Source organism: Octopus sinensis, linkage group LG17 (genome assembly GCF_006345805.1).
Source record: "Octopus sinensis linkage group LG17, ASM634580v1, whole genome shotgun sequence".
Classification (NCBI taxonomy): Eukaryota; Metazoa; Mollusca; class Cephalopoda; order Octopoda; family Octopodidae; genus Octopus; species Octopus sinensis.
In genome coordinates this window covers 45,626,314-45,649,647 of record NC_043013.1, presented here as the reverse complement: position 1 = coordinate 45,649,647, position 23,334 = coordinate 45,626,314, and the positions used below count along the sequence as shown (strand labels likewise).

The 23,334-nt window shown below is 39.3% G+C and overlaps 1 protein-coding gene across 2 annotated transcripts in view; it reads right to left on the bottom strand.

Moving 5' to 3' along the window:
- Positions 1–23,334, bottom strand: part of LOC115220838 (forkhead box protein K2) — a 132,474-nt gene that overhangs the window by 31,851 nt on the left and 77,289 nt on the right. For both annotated transcript variants that reach the window (XM_029791017.2, XM_029791018.2), the window contains exon 2: positions 11,033–11,206. In XM_029791017.2, coding sequence (XP_029646877.1) covers positions 11,033–11,206 — 174 coding nt within the window. The remainder of the gene's footprint in view (positions 1–11,032; positions 11,207–23,334) is intronic.

The following is a 23,334-nucleotide window of genomic DNA, read 5'->3' as shown; positions in this document are numbered from 1 at the left end:
GCTACGCGCCTCCACACCTGGTAATTTTTGGTTGTATATGTACCCAATATTTCGGGACATACAAGTCCCTTCTTCAGGGTTGAAAAGGAACTGTCCTTGGAAAGATGTTTTTTGTTGGAGATAAAATAATTCTATGATTATATTTGAATTTTCAAGCATTTCTCTTCTTCATGAATGTTAGTGATGTCAAATTATTAACTTATTTAGAAAAGAGGTAATTAAAATTGATTTGTGGAGCGATAAGTTAATTGACATCATTAACATTCACGAAGACGAGAAATGCTTCAACTATAATCATAGAATTATTTTATCTCCGACAAAAAACATCTTTCTAAGGACAATTCCTTTTTAACACTGAAGAAGGGACTTGAATATGCCCCAAAATATTGGATACATATACGACCAAAGATTACCAGGTAACTCACTTTTAATTACTTCATCTTAAAATCTGTTTGCATTGTTTGGCCTTTTAAATCTTTTAAATTCCATATACAATGCTTCAAGCAAACTATAAAACCTTATTAAATTATTATCTCTAAAGATTAGGTTAACAGTACATAACAATCATGATCTTAAGAAACTGAGGTCTCTGCATAGAGGTGCCAATCTCTAAAATTAGAAGGACCCAGGAAGATGTGGGACAAAGTGGTGAAAAATTATCGTCAGATTTTGAACCTTACAGTGATGATAAAGGATCAAGAGGATTAGTGGTTTGCTGTACTTGAGAAGGCTCATCCAGTCAAGTGAAATCAAGGCCATAAAGGCATCTGGTTTATGTTCATGGTCCTGCACAGAATCTGTCTTTGTCAACCCTCTCCTGCACAACCCACCCTCCTAACGCCTCCCTCACCACCACCACCACCACCCAAGTTCATCGTCCTTCACACTCTCACAAACCTACCTGCACATAATGTACTCCTGCTGAGTCTCTCCCTCCACAACATATCTTCCACCAACCACACCTTCCATCTATTTGAGTCCACTCACAACACTCCCTCCCTTCAACCTCCCACAATCTCACAAACTTACCCACCCACTCGCCCTATCCAATCCTTGATTCCACTTCAATCATATACACCTCCCTTTAACCCGGTGGTTTTCAACCATTTTTCTGGCCGCAGATCCCTTTGATTCCTATTTAACTGGGGTGGACTCCCATAGCCATTTCATGCTTATAATTAAATATTATTAGCAATTGCATAAAAAAAAAGCATTCATCATCATCATCATTTAACGTCCGCTTTCCATGCTAGCATGGGTTGGACGGTTCAACTGGGGTCTGGGAAGCCAGGGGCTGCACCAGGCTCCAGTCTGATCTGGCAGAGTTTCTACAGCTGGATGCCCTTCCTAACGCTAACCACTCCACGAGTGTAGTGGGTGCTTTTTACGTGCCTGGCGGGGTCAAGCATCAGCCACGATCGGTTGGAGCTTTTAACGTCCCACCAGCACAGAAGCCAGCCAAGGCGGCGCTGGCAACGGCCACGTTCGGATGGTGTTTTTATGTGCTACCGGCACTGGAGCCAGTCGAGGCGTTAAAATATTTTGTGTATTGTAAAAGTATAATGAATTTATTGCACTTTAACAACAAAATCTTATATGAACCCCGAAGGGCCATATGGACCCCATTTGGAACCACTGCTTCAACTTGAGTATACCCTCTTGTCATACCTTTTACCTCTCTCTCTTTCCTTCTGAAATAACCATGTATCTCCTTTTACTGCAAAGACACCCATTTCTGTCCCTCAGGTCATACTAACTTCATCACCTGGAACCATCTCCCTCAATACTACTGCCCACTCAGTTGAGGAGTCTTGTCTTGTAAGTCATTTGGTGACTTTGTTGATGCTGGCGAGCTGGCAGAAACGTTAGCACGCCGGGCGAAATGTGTAGCCGTATTTCGTCTGCCGTTACGTTCTGAGTTCAAATTCCGCCAAGGGCGACTTTGCCTTTCATCCTTTCGGGGTCGATTAAATAAGTAACGCACTGGGTCGATATAATCAACTTAATCCATTTGTCTGTCCTTGTTTGTCCCCTCTGTGTTTGGCCCCTTATGGGTAGTAAAGAAATAGACTTTGTTGATGCTGGTGTCACATAAAAAGCAGCCAACACACTCTGTAAAGCAATTAGCATTAGGAAGGACATCCAACCGTAGAAACTGCCAAAACAGACAGAAGGGTCTAGTGCGGTATTCTGACACGCCAGCTCTTCTCGAACTATCTGACCCATGCCAGCATGGAGAACAGACATTAGATGATGATGATGATTATTCTTTTAAAGTTACTGCTATAAATTCTTAAATTTTGAACTTAAGCAACAATACATTATAACATGAAGCTTTGTGCACTGGTACTTAACAAAAGTTTGGTAAAAGCCAATGCATGGAACTTTCAGCTCTTGAGTCACTTCTGCTAAATAAATAACTCTCTGTCTGTCTGTCTGTATGTATGTATGTACACAAACATTGAAAATTAGCCAGCTTTAAATCTATGACTTTGTAACTTACTCACTCCCAGGTCAGTACCATGAAGCAGACTTCTAATGAAAGATGTTCCAGCTATTACAATATTCTGTCTTACTTTTCAGAAAGTGTATCTGGAATTATATTACCTAAAAAGCACCATCCGTTCGTGGCCGTTGCCAGCCTTGCCTAGCCCCGTGCCGGTGGCACGTAAAAAGCACCATCCGTCCGTGGCCGTTTGCCAGCTCCATCTGGCACCTGTGCGGGTGGCACGTAAAAAGCACCCACTACACTCACGGAGTGGTTGGCGTTAGGAAGGGCATCCAGCCGTAGAAACACTGCCAGATCAGACTGGGCCTGATGCAGCCTTCTGGCTTCACAGACCCCAGTTGAACCGTCCAACCCATGGTAGCATGGAAAGCGGACACTAAATGATGATGATGATGAATTTGGCTGCCGATTTTATCTTTTACATGTTTCAGTCATTCGATTGTGGCCATGCCGGGGCACCACCTTGATGCTAGGGCAATTCTTTTTTTTTTTAAAGATAATAGGGTAAGATTTGAGGGAAATTTGGCCACTGATTCTAACAACTAAAGCAACCCTCAAAAGGTTTTCTTATTGATTTGGTGGGGGCAAACAATGGAACTAAGTCAATAAATGCCTTAGAAATCTAGAATATACAGAATCAAGATAGAAAAAGCATTAGAGTAGTGAATCCAAGAGGAGGTGATTTAAGATGAGCAGATGTAAATAAATCAATCTATATCAAGATGTGCCTTAATCCTTTAGCATTTAAACAGGCCATATTGGGCCTGAATATTGCACCTGTTTTATGTTCAGACCAGACAGATCTGGCCTTTCACATGTACCCTACAATGTCATTCTAAAAATACACAATCACATCATAAAAATCCTAAATCTATGAGATAATGCATGGATTAATTCAAAACAATGTGAATAAATATGCATTACATTTGACAGAATAATTTGAGTGCAAAAGGGTTAAAGGAGATTTGGCTAATATTTCTGGTAAGTTTAACAACTACGTGGAAGGCCCCTTGTTGGCTCACTGTTAGCTGAGATATCTCTTGTAATGATGCAGACTGTTTTTATTCGACAAATTAAGATGAACTGATGACCAAGATAGAGTTTATATTTAACCATTTTATAACAGAAACTAGCATACAGACTAGCAATGAGGCAATGATTGTGAAGGTCAAAGTGCTGGACAACCAGCCACATTGTTCTTTATCACTTTTATTGCGCTGTTCTTTTGAACAAGGGCACTAACTAAAAAAGTAAATAAATAAATAAAAAAAGCGAGGAAAGAAAGAAATCAGACTTCACTCCTACTACAAAGGGCACATAAAAAAACACCATCCGAGCGTGGCCGTCTGCCAGCCTCGTCTGGCACCTGTGTCGGTGGCACATAAAAAAACACCATCCGAGCGTGGCCGTTCGCCAGCCTCGTCTGGCACCTGTGTTGGTGGCACATAAAATCACCCACTACACTCTCGGAGTGGTTGGCGTTAGGAAGGGCATCCAGCTGTAGAAACACTGCCAGATCTGACTGGCCTGGTGCAGCCTTCGGGCTCCCCAGACCCCAGTTGAACCGTCCAACTCATGCTAGCATGGAAAGCGGACGTTAAACGATGATGATGATGATGATGATGATGATGAACATCATCACCATTTAATGTCCGTTTCCATGCTGGCATGGGTTGGACAGTTTGACAGGAGCTGTATGATTTCCACTGATGAATGGCCCTTCCTAACACCAACCACTTTTCAGAGTGTGCTGGGTGTGTTTTATGCGTTGCCAACAAATGGCTGAAAGTGGGGAGGAATGACAGAGATGGCAGTCAGCCATGGAAAACCTGCTTCCAATTCTGTCTGACCCATGTAAGCATAGAAAAACAGATATTAAATGGTGTTTGTGTATATGTTTTGTATATAAAAAAACCATATAGGCGCAGGAGTGGGTGTGTGGTAAGTAGCTTGCTAACCAACCACGTGGTTCCGGGTTCAGTCCCACTGCGTGGCATCTTGGGCAAGTGTCTTCTGCTATAGCCCCGGGCCGACCAATGCCTTGTGAGTAAGGCGGCGAGCTGGCAGAAACGTTAGCACACCGGGCGAAATGCTTAGCGGTATTGCGTCTGTCGTTGCGTTCTGAGTTCAAATTCCGCCGAGGTCGACTTTGCCTTTCATCCCTTCGGGGTCGATAAATTAAGTACCAGTTACGCACTGGGGTCGATGTAATCGACTTAATCCGTTTGTCTGTCCTTGTTTGTCCCCTCTATGTTTAGCCCCTTGTGGGTAATAAAGAAACAAATGCCTTGTGAGTGGATTTGGTAGACGGAAACTGAAAGAAGCCCGTCGTATATGTGTATATATGTGTGTGTGTGTGTGTGTGTGTGTGTGTGTCTGTGTTTGTCCCCCTAGCATTGCTTGACAACCGATGCTGGTGTGTTTACGTCCCCGTCACTTAGCGGTTCGGCAAAAAGAGACCGATAGAATAAGTACTGGGCTTACAAAGAGTAAGTCCCGGGGTCGATTTGCTCGACTAAAGGTGGTGCTCCAGCATGGCCGCAGTCAAATACCTGAAACAAGTAAAAGAGTAAAGAGTATTGCTCAACAAATAAACCATTCCGTTCCATCAAATTCTACATGCATTTTGTTTAGAGTAATTTTCTTTCTTGCATTTAATGTCGCCACAGATTGCAGTTCAAATGTTATCTCCACTTTACTAGAATAACAACTGTGTTAATAAAAACTTTAGGTTTGTGATACTGACCTCGTTCATCTACTAAGTAAGGCCAAATTTTAAAAAGAGAACTTGATTAGGGCTTTTCAAATTTTGTCTCATTAAAATGAGTGTTGAATAACAGTTAATTAGTCTGGGTTTTCTAACAGAAACATTAAATGAATGAGTCAGTTATATATATATTTTAATTATATAATTACGGAGATGTACTCGCATAGCAAGTGATTTGATCTGAGATCGTGTGCAGGAACGAAAACAATTGCAGCGTGGAAGGTGTTTGTAAGCTATTTAAGAAACGCACAAAAGCCGTTCGATTCACTTCAACATTTAAGTTTAATTATATAATTAACAATAGCAAAAACTATTGATACCAAGTCAAAAAAAAACTGGTGCAAAAGATTTGGTGATCATGTCTTTGATTACAAGTCTGTTTGATCAGAGCTGACCTAGGGCTAAACTCCAACTACTTATTTCTCAAACTCAAAGAGAAGAAAGGTAAAGTTAAATGCAAAGAAATTTGATCTCTAATTTAATACTAAAAAAGATTAAAACTAGTACTTTACTGTTTTCCCCAATTTAGCCCCAACTTCTTTAAATAATAATGATTTTTTTTTAATGATAATCACATGGATAATCACATGTGGCGCAGGAGTGGCTGTGTGGTAAGTAGCTTGCTAACCAGCCACATGGTTCCGGGTTCAGTCCCACTGCGTAGCATCTTGGGCAAGTGTCTTCTGCTATAGCCCCAGGCCGACCAATGCCTTGTGAGTGGATTTGGTAGACAGAAACTGAAAAGAAGCCTGTCGTATATATGTATGTATATATCATCATCATCATCATCATCGTTTAACGTCCGTTTTCCGCGCTAGCACGGGTTGGACGGTTTCGACCGGGGTCTGGGGAGCTCGGGACTGCCCCAGGCTCCAGTCTAGTCTGGCAGTGTTTCTACAGCTGGATGCCCTTCCTAACGCCAACCACTCCGCGAGTGTAGTGGGTGTTTTTTACGTGCCACCTGCACAGGTGCCAGAGGGGTCTGGCATCGGCCACGTTCGGATGGTGCTTTTTATGGGGGGGGGTGCAGAAATATAGGGGAGCACCAGTGGGAGGGGTGGTTCAGAGGACAGGTACTAGGCAAGTAGAACGTGGGATATCGAGAGAGGGGTAATGCATGGTGAAATAGCGTATTGAAGAGGGGGGGGTTCGTGGTGGGGGGGTGCAGAAATATAGGGGAGCACCAGTGGGAGGGGTGGTTCAGAGGACAGGTTCTAGGCAAGTAGAACGTAGGATATCGAGAGAGGGGTAATGCATGGTGAAATAGCGTATTGAAGAGGGGGGTTCAAAGAGTAGACACCTATATATATATATATATGTATGTGTGTGTGTTTGTCCCCCTAGCATTGCTTGACAACCGATGCTGGTGTGTTTACGTCCCCGTTACTTAGCGGTTCAGCAAAAAGAGACCTATAGAATAAGTACTGGGCTTACAAAGAATAAGTCCCGGGATCGATTTGCTCGACTAAAGGCGGTGCTCCATATCATGGCCGCAGTCAAATGACTGAAACAAGTAAAAGAGTAAGATACCAAATAAAAATAATTATCAAGCTGCTGCTGTTGAGTAGCTCCCAGTCAGGCCTGATTGAACACACAGGGGATCAAAAGTATTTCAACCATGACTCATTTTCCAGGCACAGTGCATCTGATGTGTCCTTTGAAAAAAGACTGTAAGGGTGGTTTGACTGTTATTTCCAACAGGTCAAGCAGCTTTTCCAGAAACTTCTTCGTTTAACCCTTTAGCATTCAGATTATTCTGGCAAATGTGTTGTTCATTTATTCACATTACTCTTTTACTTGTTTCAGTCATTTGACTGCGGCCATGCTGGAGCACCGCCTTTAATCGAGCAAATCGACCCCGGGCCTTATTCTTTTGTAAGCCCAGTACTTATTCTATCGGTCTCTTTTGCAGAACCGCTAAGTAACGGGGACATAAACACACCAGCATCGGTTGTCAAGCAATGCTAGGGGGACAAACACACACACGCATATATATATATATATATGATGATAATAATATATATATATATATATATATATAGATATATATATATATATATATATATATATATATAATATATGATGATGATGATAATATATATATATATATATATATATATATATGCATACATATATACGACGGGCTTCTTTCAGTTTCCGTCTACCAAATCCACTCACAAGGCTTTGGTCGGCCCGAGGCTATAGTAGAAGACACTTGCCCAAGGTGCCACGCAGTGGAACTGAACCCGGAACCATGTGGTTGGTAGACAAGCTACTTACCACACAGCCACTCCTGCGCCATTGTTTCAAATTAATCTTGCATTATCTTGTAACTTCAAGATTTCAATGACATAAGGGTATATTTTTTAGACTAACATTGTAGGGCAGGTGTGAGAGGTTGGACCTGGCCGGTTTGAACATAAAACAAATAGAATATTTTGGCCGGATATGGCCAATATAAATGCTAAAGAGTCAAAACAGTTGGTAGAAAAGAGAACTAGTACTGGCAGAGTTCAAATCCATTCAGGGTTAACATTGTTTTCCAATTTTCTAGTGCCAACAAAATACTTATCAGTCATATACTGGGATTTAACTGAACCAACAAACTTAAAGCATTGTAATAATCTATTGAAGACAGAGGAGTAGAAGTAGTATAAGAGTGTCAACGTAAGGGCACTATTAACCCTTTCGTTACCGTATTTATTTTTTGAGATGCTCTGTGTTTCTTTCTGTTATTTTATACTCTCTTTACTCTTTTACTTGTTTCAGTCATTTGACTGCGGCCATGCTGGAGCACCGCCTTTAGTCGAGCAAATCGACCCCGGGACTTTTTTCTTTGTAAGCCCAGTACTTATTCTATCGGTCTCTTTTGCCGAACCGCTAAGTGATGGGGACGTAAACACACCAGCATTGGTTGTCAAGCAATGCTAGGGGGACAAACACAGACACACAAACATATACATACACATATATACGACAGGCTTCTTTCAGTTTCCGTCTACCAAATCCACTCACAAGGCATTGGTCGGCCGAGGCTATAGTAGAAGACACTTGCCCAAGGTGCCACGCAGTGGAACTGAACCCGGAACCATGTGGTTGGTAGACAAGCTACTTACCACACAGCCACTCCTGCGCCATTGTTTCAAATTAATCTTGCATTATCTTGTAACTTCAAGATTTCAATGACATAAGGGTATATTTTTTAGACTAACATTGTAGGGCAGGTGTGAGAGGTTGGACCTGGCCGGTTTGAACATAAAACAAATAGAATATTTTGGCCGGATATGGCCAATATAAATGCTAAAGAGTCAAAACAGTTGGTAGAAAAGAGAACTAGTACTGGCAGAGTTCAAATCCATTCAGGGTTAACATTGTTTTCCAATTTTCTAGTGCCAACAAAATACTTATCAGTCATATACTGGGATTTAACTGAACCAACAAACTTAAAGCATTGTAATAATCTATTGAAGACAGAGGAGTAGAAGTAGTATAAGAGTGTCAACGTAAGGGCACTATTAACCCTTTCGTTACCGTATTTATTTTTTGAGATGCTCTGTGTTTCTTTCTGTTATTTTATACTCTCTTTACTCTTTTACTTGTTTCAGTCATTTGACTGCGGCCATGCTGGAGCACCGCCTTTAGTCGAGCAAATCGACCCCGGGACTTTTTTCTTTGTAAGCCCAGTACTTATTCTATCGGTCTCTTTTGCCGAACCGCTAAGTGATGGGGACGTAAACACACCAGCATTGGTTGTCAAGCAATGCTAGGGGGACAAACACAGACACACAAACATATACATACACATATATACGACAGGCTTCTTTCAGTTTCCGTCTACCAAATCCACTCACAAGGCATTGGTCGGCCCGAGGCTATAGCAGAAGACACTTGCCCAAGATGCCACGCAGTGGGACTGAACCCGGAAACATGTGGTTGGTAAACAAGCTACTTACCACACAACCACTCCTGCGCCTAACAAAGAATAACAAAGAATTTAGTAAAATAACTTAGGTATCATTAAGCTAGTGTTAGGAACATAAATTGTGACTAAGGTTTCGTGGAATATTTTAATTCAAAACTAATGAAAACAAGACATTTGTACTACAGAGCCAGAGGCGGTTTCAGCCGGGTTGGTAATGAAAGGGTTAAAGGTAGTGGAATAGCAGTAGTACTACAACAGTGGTTCTCAACCATTTTTATACCTATGGACCCCTTTGATTCTTATTTGACCCAAGTGGGCCCTCAGCCATTCAATGTTTTAAAAATCTTGTTAAACTTATACAATTAAATGTTATTAGGAATTGTATTTAGAAATAGTTAAAATATTTTGTGTATATCTACAAAATCTAAGATCAACCCCCAAGAGTCATATGGACCCTGACTGAGAACCACTGTGCGTTACAGTATCAGTATAAGATCACTATTAAAAACAGTGAAGTAGCAGTAGTAATACAGGGGTCAATATAAGCTCACTATTGAAAGCGTGGAGGCGCAATGGCCCAGTGCTTAGGGCAGCGGACTCGCGGTCATAGGATCGCGATTTCGATTCCCAGACCGGGCGTTGAGTGTTTATTGAGCGAAAACACCTAAAGCTCCACGAGGCTCCGGCAGGGGATGGTGGTGATCCCTGCTGTACTCTTTCACCACAACTTTCTCTCACTCTTACTTCCCGTTTCTGTTGTACCTGTATTTCAAAGGGCCGGCCTTGTCACTCTCTGTGTCACGCTAAATATCCCCGAGAACTACGTTAAGGGTACACGTGTCTGTGGAGTGCTCAGCCACTTACACGTTAATTTCACGAGCAGGCTGTTCCGTTGATTCGGATCAACCGGAACCCTCGTCGTCGTAACCGACGGAGTGCTTCCACTATTGAAAGCAGTGGAGCAGCAGTAATACTGCAGTGTCAATGTGCTATTGGGGCCAGAGATAATCATATTTTCGGCTCAATCAGAACTGCAGTGGATTTAGAAACCATAGCAACATATATCTGTGCTACAGTGATTACAGCAAAAAAGGGTTGCTGTTGATTATACAAAAGGCAAAATTAAGAAGAAGAGGTGAAAAAAATCTAACAGCAAAAAAGAAACTTGCTAACAACCACATATTCTAATGGCATGCCATCTGTAATAAGAGACAAATTAATTTTCTATCCACTAATGCTCAATAACATAGATGAAAATGGTACACCGTTTCTGAACCTCAATTGCAACAGTTAAATGGGTGACGTAGATCAGATAAATCCAACGATGATCTATTTGCTCAGTTGGTAGACTGGGTAATAAGTGGTGGCAATACTTGGTTACGACTATAGTAATTATGGGCATTGTGGATGCTATATATCACAAATCAGAAGGAGCACAAAGCGATGCAACCATCTGCAGTTCAGAGTAGATGTAACAACACAATTGAGGGCAGGCTATTCACTGAAAAAAAATCACTGTTGGGAGGAAGGCAAAAACCTGCCAGAGAGATTATCCTACTGAATTCAGCTAGCCTCCATAATAGAGAAGAGAAAATCCAATTAAAACATTTGCAGGCAGTTACTTCTGACAAGACACTCTGAAGGGCATGTTTGAGGACTCTTTACTCCAAATCTTCACAGAAATAGTGAGGACTATGAAGATGGAAGGATGGATGTTATAATAATTCATCAAACGTGACTTCTCAATGGAGTTCGGCATTCAGCAGAATACAGTTATTTGTTTTGCCCCAATGAAGAGATTAATGACTAACTAATAAAGGGTGTGTACACTCACCTGATAGTTCCTGTGGGTGAAGGACACGGACTGTTAAATACACCATCAGTTACATCGGGAATGTTCAGAGGTAGATTCCTCTTTTTCATAGGACTAGGAGGAGAACTTTCTTCATCATTTAATAAAGACTGGAAAACTATTTTTATGTTGGTACTAGGAAATCTTAGGACACAGCTGTAAGGAAAAAAAAAATCGGAAATTGTTAATACTTTAAAAATTTATAGTGCAGATTGGAAAAAATTACAAATATTCCAAGAAAATCAACAAAATAATCAATACATCTTTCAATAAGTACAAGAGACAATAGTACAAGTTAACATATTTTTCAGAATAGAATAATAATTTTTTTTAGGAAAAGGGCACCATTCAAGCATGATCATTACCAACGTCGCTTCACTGGCACCTGTGTTGGTGGCACGTGTAAAAAGATTCGAGCGAGGTCATTGCCAGTACCGCCTGACTGGCCCCCGTGCAGGTGGCACGTAAAAAGCACCCACTACACTCTCGGAGTGGTTGGTATTAGGAAGGGCATCCAGCTGTAGAAACTCTGCCAGATCAAGACTGGAGCTTGGTGCAGCCATCTGGTTGCCAGCCCTCAGTCAAAACCGTCCAACCCATGCTAGCATGGAAAGCGGACGTTAAATGATGATGATGATGATGTTATAATATTTGTGCTAAATGGCTTCAACCTGAAATCAAAGCTCATAACTCAATTTGCAACCTCATGATTTCAGGTTCACTCCCAATGTATGGCACATTGGCCAGTACCTTCTACTATAGCCCTGGGCTGATCAATGCTTTGTGAGGGAATGGAAACTATGTGGATGGTCATCATGTGTGCATGTACATGTGTGTTTGTGCATCTTTGTGTCTGTCCCCACCCCTTGACAACCAATGTTGGTTTGTGTCCTCAGTTTAGTAAAAGGGACCAACAAAATAAATACCAAGGCTTTAAAAAAAATAAGTACAGAAGGAATTTTTTTTTCCAACTAAACCCTTTAACATAGTGCCTCAGCATGGCCACAGTCCAGTGACTGAAACAAGTAAAAGATGAAAGATAATAACTGATAATGAGTTTTCCCAGTGAGAGAAGGCCACTAATTTGTAGCAAAAGACAAATGATTATACCAATCAAGTATTACTGGTACTTATTCTCTAAAATCCAGAGAGAAAAAGTCAAAGATCAGTTCTATTCGTAGTATTTTTAATCCAGAACATAAAACAATTAAACAAAATATTCTTAGGCATTCACAACAAATTAGCAAAAAAAAAAAATGTGAAGAAAATAATTTAATCAAGTCTATTGACAAGTTAGTTTGATGGTAATAATGAAGAGAATCAGCAAAGACAAAATGGTCTGGAATAACAAGTAATGGGAAATAGATGAACAAATACCAATAAAGCAACACAAATATTTTCTCAAAAATTACAGAATAATAATGATTTTCAAATTACAAATACTAGAAATCAGATTACAAACATTGATAATCATCAACCATTGTTTCCAGTTCTTTCAACATAACAACACGTATAGACATATTAAACCAATTTCTCTAGAAATGTATATTTTCAATCTAAAAGACCAAAAGAAACAAGAGACAACTACAATCAAACAGTGATGCGGCCACTGCAAACATTTCACCTCTTACATCTCAACAATTATCTATTCTACCATCAATCGGCCGTACTCTCTTCATCAACATCACCATGAGGTTTGATTTACTTTTATCTTCCCCACCAAAGCTAAAACGAACAATTTCAATACCATTTCTTCCATTTCTAATAAGCAATAATTCTAGAAAATAAATTTTGCTTGACAACTCGTTTCTTGAAATACGGATGGTGCTGACATTGGCCATGTGGTTAAGAAATTTGCTTCCCAACCACATGGTTTCAGATTCAACCATATCCAGCCCCAAATATTCTCCCTGTTTTATGTTCAAACCAGCCAGATCTGACCTCTCACGCCTACCCTACAATGTCATTCTGAACATAACACAGTCACATCATTGAACTCTGAAAGCCACAAGACAATGTAGGAGTAATTCAAAATGATGTAAATATATAAACATTACATTTGACAGAGTAATCTGAATGCTATACAGTTAGGGGTTGACTTAGTTTGACAGGATCTAATGGGGCTGAGGCAAGCATCATGCGCTGATGTCAGCTTTAGCATGGTTTCTATGGCTGGGTACTCATCCTGTCATCCACTTTACAGTGTGCACCAGTTGCATTTTTCATGCAACTAGTACATGCAGCTTACAAGATTCTTTCAACTGAGAGGAGGCTACAGTATAGATGGAAGAGGGGGGACAGCTTTGTGCAAGGAAATGAGGGGTTCAAGTATGTGAGAAGGGGTCACAACAGAATAGGTGTCTTCCTTTGAGGAGCTACATGGCTGCTTACATTATGCTTACATTATGGAAAAGAAAGTGGGATTGACCAAGGATGGATTGGAAAGAAAAAGATATAAAATCAAAAGTGATGAAGTGTTGGAGTGGACCCTCAAGATACAAGGTGAGTAGAAGTGAATGGAGACAGGAGAACAAGGAGAGTGCAAAGTTGCATGGGAGAGTGAGAGATGAGATGGGTAGAGATGGAGAATAGATGAGGTGAATATAATGAATGAAGAACAAATGTTGAGGAATGATAAATAGGAACTGAAGGGAAGAATAGATGACAACTATGGAGATCAAGTGGGGTTGAGGCATAGGTAAGGGGCGGAAGGTGACCTATGATACATATGAGTTTGAGGAGAGTAGGAAATGACTGACAATGCAGAAACGGTTGGAATGGAGAGATGCAGAATAGAGATAATTACATAGTAGACAAGGGAAGGATGAGAGAGGATTAAAAAAATGACATGCAGCTGGGTAGATTGCAAGAGTGTATGGGAAGTAGAAAGGCAGGTGTAGGTGTAGTACATGGGGAGAGTGAGAGATACACGGTGGTGGAAGAGATATAATTTAGTGACGCAAGAGGGAGATCAATGTAAAATGTGGGAGGAGAGCCGTGTTAACCCTTTAGTGTTTAAACCGACCATATCCAGCCTAAATATTCTATGTTTTATATTCAAACTGGCCATATCTAGCCTCTCACACCTAACCTACATTGACATTATAAAAATAAACAATCACATCATTGAAACCTCAAAGCTATAACATAATGCATGATTAATTCAAAACAATTTGAGTGAAAAAGTATTACATTTAATAGACTAATTTGAACACCAAAGGGTTAAAAATCAAAGATGAATATCAAATGAAATGATTTCAAATACTGAGAAAAACAAGTGGAATCACGAAAAACTGGTGAAGTATGCTGTTCTATTCCCATTTAATTACAGAAGTAGAATACCACAGTTAACCCTTTAGCATTTAAACCGGCCATATCCGGCCAAAAGTATTCTGCCTGTTTTATGTTCAAACTGGCCACATCTGGCTTCTCACACCAACCCTACAATATCGTTTTAAAAATTAACAGCTACCTCATCAAAATCTCATAGCTACAAGATAATGCATGATTAGTTCAAAACAATGTGGATAAAAAAGGATTAATTTTGGCAGAATAATGTGAACACTAAAGGGTTAAGGAGATGATGAACGGCAGGGATGTATTGAGAAGGAAACTGGAGGAGGGGTCCAGTTCATATAGATATATTGTTTTACAGACTGGGAGATTGTTACCTTACTTGGAAATAAATGGGGGGGGGGGGGCTGCTAGCAGGAAAGGCATCTGACTGCTGAAAACACCACCCTGACATACCCTTGTGTAACCCATACAAGCATACAGAAGTAGTCGTTAAAATGATACGGTCAACTGTAATATTTTGTTGTCAGTCAAAAGAGCAGATTTTAACCCTTTAGTCATCATCATCATCATTTAGCGTCCGTTCTCCATGCTAGCATGGGTTGGACGGTTCAACTGGGGTCTGTGAAGCTGGAAGGCTTCATCAGGCCCAGTCTTATCTGGCAATGTTTCTACGGCTGGATGCCCTTCCTAACGCCAACCACTCCGTGAGTGTAGTGGGTGCTTTTTACGTGCCACCTGCACAGGTGCCAGACAGAGCTGGCAAACGGCCACGAACGGATGGTGCTTTTATGTATCACCGGCACGGGGCCAGGCGAGGCTGGCAACGGACACGAACGGATGGTGCTTTTACGTGCCACCAACACAGGGGCCAGACAGAGCTGGCAAACGGCCACGAAATGGATGGTGCTTTTACGTGTCACCGGCACGGGGGCCAGGCGAGGCTGGCAACGGGCACGAACGGATGGTGCTTTTACATGCCACCGACATGGGGGCCAGACAGGGCTGGCAAACGGCCACGAACGGGTGGTGCTTTTACATGCCACCGACATGGGGGCCAGACAGGGCTGGCAAACGGCCACGAACGGGTGGTGCTTTTACGTGTCACCGTTCACATTATTCTGCCAAAATTAATCCTTTTTTATCCACATCGTTTTGAACTAATCATGCATTATCTTGTAGCTATGAGATTTTGATGAGGTAGCCGTTAATTTTTTGAAACGATATTGTGGGGCTGGTGCGAGAGACCAGATCTGGCCAGTTTAAATACAAAACAAGCAGAATACTTTTGGCCGGATATGGCCGGTTTAAATGCTAAAGGGTTAAAGGCACCAATAATATTCATAATTAAAATGCTTAATGCTGAATACTCAACAGTAAGTTACTTCATATTTAGAATGTGGAAAAAATAACAGTTCAAATAGAAACCAAAGCATTGTGCTTTGTGCTGTTTGCGTAGATGAAAGTTAAATTGAACAAGTAAAAATATAAACACCCATCTAAATTCTCATCTTAGTATTTTGTACTCAAATGGTATACATAGGCGCAGGAGTGGCTGTGTGGTAAGTAGCTTGCTAACCAACCACATGGTTCCGGGTTCAGTCCCACTGCGTGGCATCTTGGGCAAGTGTCTTCTGCTATAGCCCCGGCCCGACCAAAGCCTTGTGAGTGGATTTGGTAGACGGAAACTGAAAGAAGCCCATCGTATATATGTATATATACATATATATATATGTATGTGTGTGTTTGTGTGTCTGTGTTTGTCCCCCTAGCATTGCTTGACAACCGATGCTGGTGTGTTTACGTCCCCGTCACTTAGCGGTTCGGCAAAAGAGACCGATAGAATAAGTACTGGGCTTACAAAGAATAAGTCCCAGGGTCGATTTGCTCAACTAAAGGCTGTGCTCCAGCATGGCCGCAGTCAAATGCATGAAACAAGTAAAAGTGTATAAATGTTTGTTGGTTGATTTCTGCTATCATGCTTTACATCATATAAATAAAGGGAAAGAAAGATACAGAGAAAGAGAGCATAAGGGATACGGATGAATACACATATTAGGCTTAGTGGCAAGCAATGAGTAACACCACACACACAGAATCTAGACAGATGAGGAAGAGGGGAAATAAATGAGAGAGTAGTTATGGGGGAAGTTATACAAAGGAGAAGCTCGTTTTATTTAATCATTTTGTATAAGTACCAAGAAATTTGGCTGTGTGATAAGAATCTTTCTTCCCAACCACATGGTTCCAGGTTCAGTCCCACTGTGGAGCACCTTGGGCGTCTTCTACTATAGCCTTAGGGCAACCAAAGCCTTGTGAGTGGATTTGGTAGATGCAAAACTGAAAGAGGCCTGTTTTTTATATATATATATATATATATATATATATATATATATAGTATCTATGTGTGTGTGTCTTTGTGTCTATGTTTGCCTCTCCCCATCACCAGCTGACAACTGGTGTTGGTGCATTTACATCCCTGGAACTTAGCAGTTCAGCAAAAGGAACTGATAGAATAAGTACTAGGCTTTAAAAAGTAAGTCCTGAAGTCAATTTGTTTGACTAAAACCCTTCAAGATGATGCTCCAGCACGGCTGCAGTCAAGTGACTGAAACAAATAAAAGAATATCTGCCAATTCCCTCGTATAATGCAGAGTGACAAAAATATATTCTAGTGTTGCCTAGAACAACTCCGATACCAATTATTTGTTTTGGAGTTCTTTATGCAATTAGTTCTGAATCTTACTAGCTGAGCTTTTACTCGCTCTGAAATGTAATAACCGTCACGAACCAAAACTTGTCACTGCATAAACTGTTCGATATTCAAACATGAAACACATTTAACAATGCAAGGATGGTGCTCTTTAGATATTGTCATATTGAATAGCTTTGCGAATAATATAGCTCTTCTTTGCAACATATAACTTTATATTCATTTTCTCAATTGCAAAACAAAAAACTGACTCTATTATGACTCAAATTCAATGCCACAAGATATCACAAGTCCTGAATTATCCAGTCGCAAATATGAATCAGAGCATTTCTCGCCACTATATTGCTTTTCCTACTTCCAATGGTTGATCTAATTGAGAATGAAGAAACATATCAGTGGGCAATTCACAATTAGACAGGAAATGAAATATAAGCAAAACTGTAAATAAAATTAAGGCATGGCAGCTGATACGTGTGTCCCATGGACTGTCTAATTTATAATCTACTAGCAGTATCGCCCAGCGTTGCTCGAGTTTGTAAGGGAAATAACTATATAAGCATTTTTAGAGATGTAAAGTATAATAGCCATCTCAATATGGCTAACCACAAAGGGGGGAGTGTTACTGTAGTTTTTTACGTTCTGAGATTTAATAATAAATTTTTAGAGAGTTACTTCCCTTATATATGCCAAAAATGCATTAAAAATGGAAAAAATTCATGGTAAAATTTTTTTTTAATCGTAGACTCATCATAGACGCGCGCTAATACCCAGAATGGCTCGATATGAATCACGACTTTGGTTAAACTGCACCGCAAAATGTGGGAGTAGTTAGGAATCTAAATCGTAAGAGACAGACAGCACACAACCTCTCTTTTATATATAAAGATGATTTGGAATGGAAATTATTTTGTATGTCAACAACCTAGTTCTCATAACTGAGCCAAAGTTTGAAACATGGAAACAGAACCTAGAATCAAATTAAAAGTAAACCAAGAAAACAAATGTTTTTATTAGTGAAAAAGAATACAAAGCTTTACTATGAATAGGAAAGTAGCAAAGGTGTAAGCATGCATAGCCATGTAAACTAGGGGTGCCCAAGAGTGAACCACAGGCAGACTAACAAAGAATGAGTAGTGAGTAGTTTGTAGTAAATATACATGAATAGTTATTAGTAGGAGCACCCATGAAATATATTCCTTGAAATGAAGTTGTTGATAGCTGCTGTTATCTAGGTGACCTAATTAGCAGTGGTTGTTGTAGTAGGTTTTCTGAAAGCACAGTAGCCAGGAAAAGAATAGGGTAGGAAATATTCAGTTGTTTACCTCTGCTGATAACAAAAAGATTCTATCTTCAGATGAAGGGCAGACTGTATGAGGTGGAGGAGCAATGCTCTTGATGTGTGATGTATTACGGGATAGCAAAGCAGGCACTGAGAGTGGAGGATGTACAAAGGATGGGAAGAGATAAGGCGAGCGTACGCTGCTGGAAGTATGATGCTAGTGCACATGAACAATGGGATGCGTATGAGCTGAGAGAGAAAAATGAAAATAAGAGGAGTCAGATGCAATGTGCAAGACAGGAGACTGCATTGTCATGGACGTGATGCATAAGGAGGAAGACATTTGGGTAAAGAGGTCCTAAGTAATCCAAGTGGAAGAAATCCACAGAAAAGGGGAGCAAGAATGATATGAGGAGGAATGATAAAGGCTTATCTCAGGAGGCCTGACCTCACAAAGGTCAGGCCTCCTGACCTTTGTGATGGGCAACAAGTGATGAAGATGCAGGGTATGGAGAAAACATAACCATCTCTTGCAAGCACAGAAAAATATAATATCAGGATGACAGTGGTGGTGGTGGTGGTGGTTGTGGAGCAATGCTCACAAAGTATGAAGTACAAAAACAAGTTTCTCTTTACTGTATCAATAGCTTTCATATATACACAACTTAAAAGGCTAATTAAGTGAATATATTTGATGTGTCATGTGAAAATTATCCACACTTTATTTATAAACCAAATAAATTATAATTGCTCTTAATTTTTACAAATTTCTGTTCTTCATTTAAAAACCAACAAGTTTGTGTGTGTGTGTGTGTGTGTGTGTGTGTGTGTGTGTGTGTGTGTGTGTGTGTGAGTGAGTGAGTGAGTGAGTGAGTGAGTGAGTGAGTGAGTGAGTGAGTGAGTGAGTGAGTGAGTGAGTGAGAGTGAGAGAGAGAGAGAGAGAGAGAGAAAGAAACAATTAATTTTCTCAAATTTTTATAAAATAATGTTTTGAAAAGATACCAAGAAATAATAATAACCAAAATGGAATGCAAATGCAAGATGTCAAGTGAAACAGTGACATTGAATGGGCTCCCAACTTTGTATAGGAAACACAATCTTCTAATATAACTATCTTCCTGGCTAATTCTATACATTTCAAAGCCGAGAAAACAAGTGTAACAATAAGCATGTTGCATGAAGGGCCTCCAACTTGCCTTTAAGGGCAATAAATTAAAAGGAAATTGACTCAGACCCCAACAATCTGTCTAGCTCATGTCAACATGGAATGCAAGCATAAAAATGGTCTGTGAGAGAGAGAGAGAATTTCTTTATTCACCATAAGGTTGAGAAAAAGAGGGGACAGACAAAACAAACGTTGGGGTCAGGGTATCGAATGAGCCGAAACGTATGAATAAACAAACAATTAAAATATATACAATTAAATGAGAATGAGTGATTAACAAAAAATGAAGCAGAGGACGCAGCTGACCCCACAAACCACATACTCACACTGAAGACTTTGCTTTCCCCTTTTTTACATTCTCGATTAAACAGGTTCTTTCACTCGCAACATACTTGCTATAGACTTCCATCTTTTACGAAACACACTTTGCGACAGGCATTTCTTCTCCAGCCTTATTTTCTGTTTCATGTGGAAAACGAAAAATTCGATTAGCTCGAGACTGGAGATGAACATGCCTGTTGCAATTCCTTTCATTCTCGTCTTCCATACTACTTCTTTCGCCACAGCAACTACCGAGAGAAAACAGGCTTCATTATTTTAATGTCCACTTTTCCATGCTTACATGGGTTGGACAGAATTTTGTTGAGGTGGATTTTCTACAGTTGGATGGTAATATTTCTTCATGGCAAGACATGTCTTGCAAGATGGGAAACAAAACACACCATTTACACGACCAGACATTCACAACTATCACACAATATTAAAGGAAAGAGACAGTGACACACAACAGGTTTCTTTCAGTTTCCATTAACCAAATCCATTCACAAGGCTTGAAATAGCCTGGGGGTATAGTAGAAAACACTTGCCCGATGTACTATGCACACAACAGGTTTCTACAGTTACTATGTACTAAATTCTATTCACAAGGTCCTTAGCTAAACCAAAGCTTCAGAAACAAACACCCAAGATACCATGAAGTAGGAGCAAATCTGGAAACACTTGGTTACAAGGGTAACTTATTAACCAAACAACCATATTTTTACCCAACGCATTAATATTTACAGTTGTTAACCATATGTCTAGCAATTTCTCTCTTAACACCTTGACAAATAAACTAAGAAGTTATTTTTAAAGATTTAACTTGGCAATGTATTATTTTGCAAATTTCGTCCAATATAGAAACAAAATATTGATTATCAGGATATTATTCAGAAATGTGCAGGAAAGTATACACAGCCAGAATTATCATGTTATTTTATTAGCTCTATATCACAATCATTAATTATGCCATATAAATGGTTATTCAATTCTTCTAGATGTATATCTGAGCATTCCAGAGTCTTCATTTCATGCACATTCACGCTGTTAATTATTCTTGTACATATAATAAAAGTTTCTCCTTGGTGTCAAATAAAATGGATGCCAGCTTGATGTATCTACCATTAATATTAGAGGTTTTGAATAAGAAAGATAGCTATTTTACTAATAACACCTAGCATGGAATTAAAATTTAAGAATTAAATCATTATTGCAGTTCTATAAAAACCAAAGCAAATTTTATCAGAAAAACAAAATAATTATAATCATTATTAACATTTTACGGATATTTGTCCTCATCTTGTTTGTTGTTAACACAACATTTCAGCTGATATACCCACCAGCCTTCATCAGGTGTCTTGGGGGAAATTTTGAACCTGGGTTCTCATTCCTAAGGTATTTTTTTCAATGTTATTATTATTATTAACCACTACGCCATATGCCCGTGAGCATATGGCATAGTGGTTAATAATAATACTAATCCCCAAGATTCTGAGTTCGATTCCAGGCAGTGACCAGAATAATAATAACATCAAAAAATACCTTAGGAATGAGAACCCAGGTTCAAAATTTCCCCAAGACACCTGATGAAAGCTGGTGGGTATATCAGCCGAAACGTTGTGTTAACAACAAACAAGATGAGGACAAATATCCGTCAAATGTAAATAATGTAAATAATTCCTCATCTCTTAAATATAGAACTGAATTATAATCAGGTATGTTTTTATGTGACTAAATTTTTCAGTAAAATCTTAGCTACCCAGCAGAAAAGGTCAATTAATGAGTGTTACATGACAAAGCAGTGAACAAACCTCTGCCCCATTACTTTAGTACATCATTGTCAGTTGATAGGGAGAAATGAAAACACAAAAGAAAAAACATTGTTGAAAAAATATTAACATTTTATAGGCATAGCTGCTATATGGTTAAGAAGTTCAGTTTACAACCACATGGTTCTAGGTCCCAACCCACTGACTGGCACCTTCTACTATAACTTTTGTGTTGATCAATGATTTGTGACTGGATTTGAGATTGTACTAAAGCTTATCAGAAACGTGAATTTGCATACACCATTATAAATAGGTTTGTTGAGTACATCTGTTCATGTCAAATGATAAATTAGGTGTGTGATAAATACAGGCCGATGTGTGTGCTTGCATGCATGTGTATGCTTCCCCACCAAAAAAATAATGCTACATGAGACAGACCACCTGTCCCAGCCTCTTTTAGCTATTCCAGGCTGTAGCAGAAGGAGGGCAATGGATAATTAAGCAGAACCCACACCATGTTCAGTACTTATTAACCAAAAAACAAAAGCAAAAAAATAATAATAAAGAGCAAAAAGAACTCCCAACAGGTGTGAAAACAAAATTTTAAAAAATTTAATCTACAGTACTCTACCATTTTAGGGGAAACTTCATAAATAAAAGACAAATATTAAAGGGAAGCTCTAACTAGTCCTTAGTTACCTAGAAATACTCCTTAACTGCAATATCAGATAAGATGGTTCACTGTTCTCTTTGTACAGCAAAAATTATTGATTACCTTAAACAAATTATTACTAATACAATCAGTTATTGATTGGAAATAACCCTTTCAAAATTATACAAAGATTGCAAGTAAATACAGACTTAAACCAATTATGCTTGTTTTGTTTTGTTTTTCTATCAACCAACAGAATTCAATTTGCTATCACACACAACTTGTTATAAACACTTTAATTAATACAACACACACACACACACACACAGTAGTTTTGTTTTCTTTTTGAAAGGCGGAGGCAGATCAACACTGAAGACATTTCAGAAACTGCAGCTAATACAATACTTGGGTGAACACACAAGTATTATATTTACTATAACCAGGATGGCGAGGAAGTTACAAGAGGAAAACCTATATAACTAGTTGTGTCATGCTCTTACAATAAGTACAATGAGATTTACAGAATGAAAATTGTTGTTTTTTTGTTTTGTTATAAAAGTTCACAATAAAAACACACATCAAAGCTTATCTAGCGAAGCAAAATAGATCTGATTCAGGACTGTTAGGATAATTTTACATTTAGGTGCTGTGAAGCAAATGATTTGAGAAAGAAAGTCAAACTAAACGGTGTCCATTTCAGCTTTATAAAAAGGTTACACAACGAGGACTTACTGAAGAAATAGTAAAAGAACGGTAAAGGCAACAATCAAAAGATACCTGATGATGAATATTCTAAACTTATTATTGTTATTTTTAAACTCATTAAGATGTTTTAAGCAACTACTTACATATGTAGTCAGAAAGGTCGGATCTTTTTGGTTTGAACGGCAGTTTTTAACATAATTTCTAGGTAAATAAAAACTTTTAAACTTCGTATACTGGTAGAATGTGTTTATAAAACATCTTTTTCTCTCGGCTTTATTGAGAAAATTCTATAGTTTGTAAGATATTTGCTGGTTTTTTCTTCAATTTCTTCAATTTCAACCAATCAGTGACGTCTATTGAGGTAAAAAGCATTCTGTGCCGTATGAATA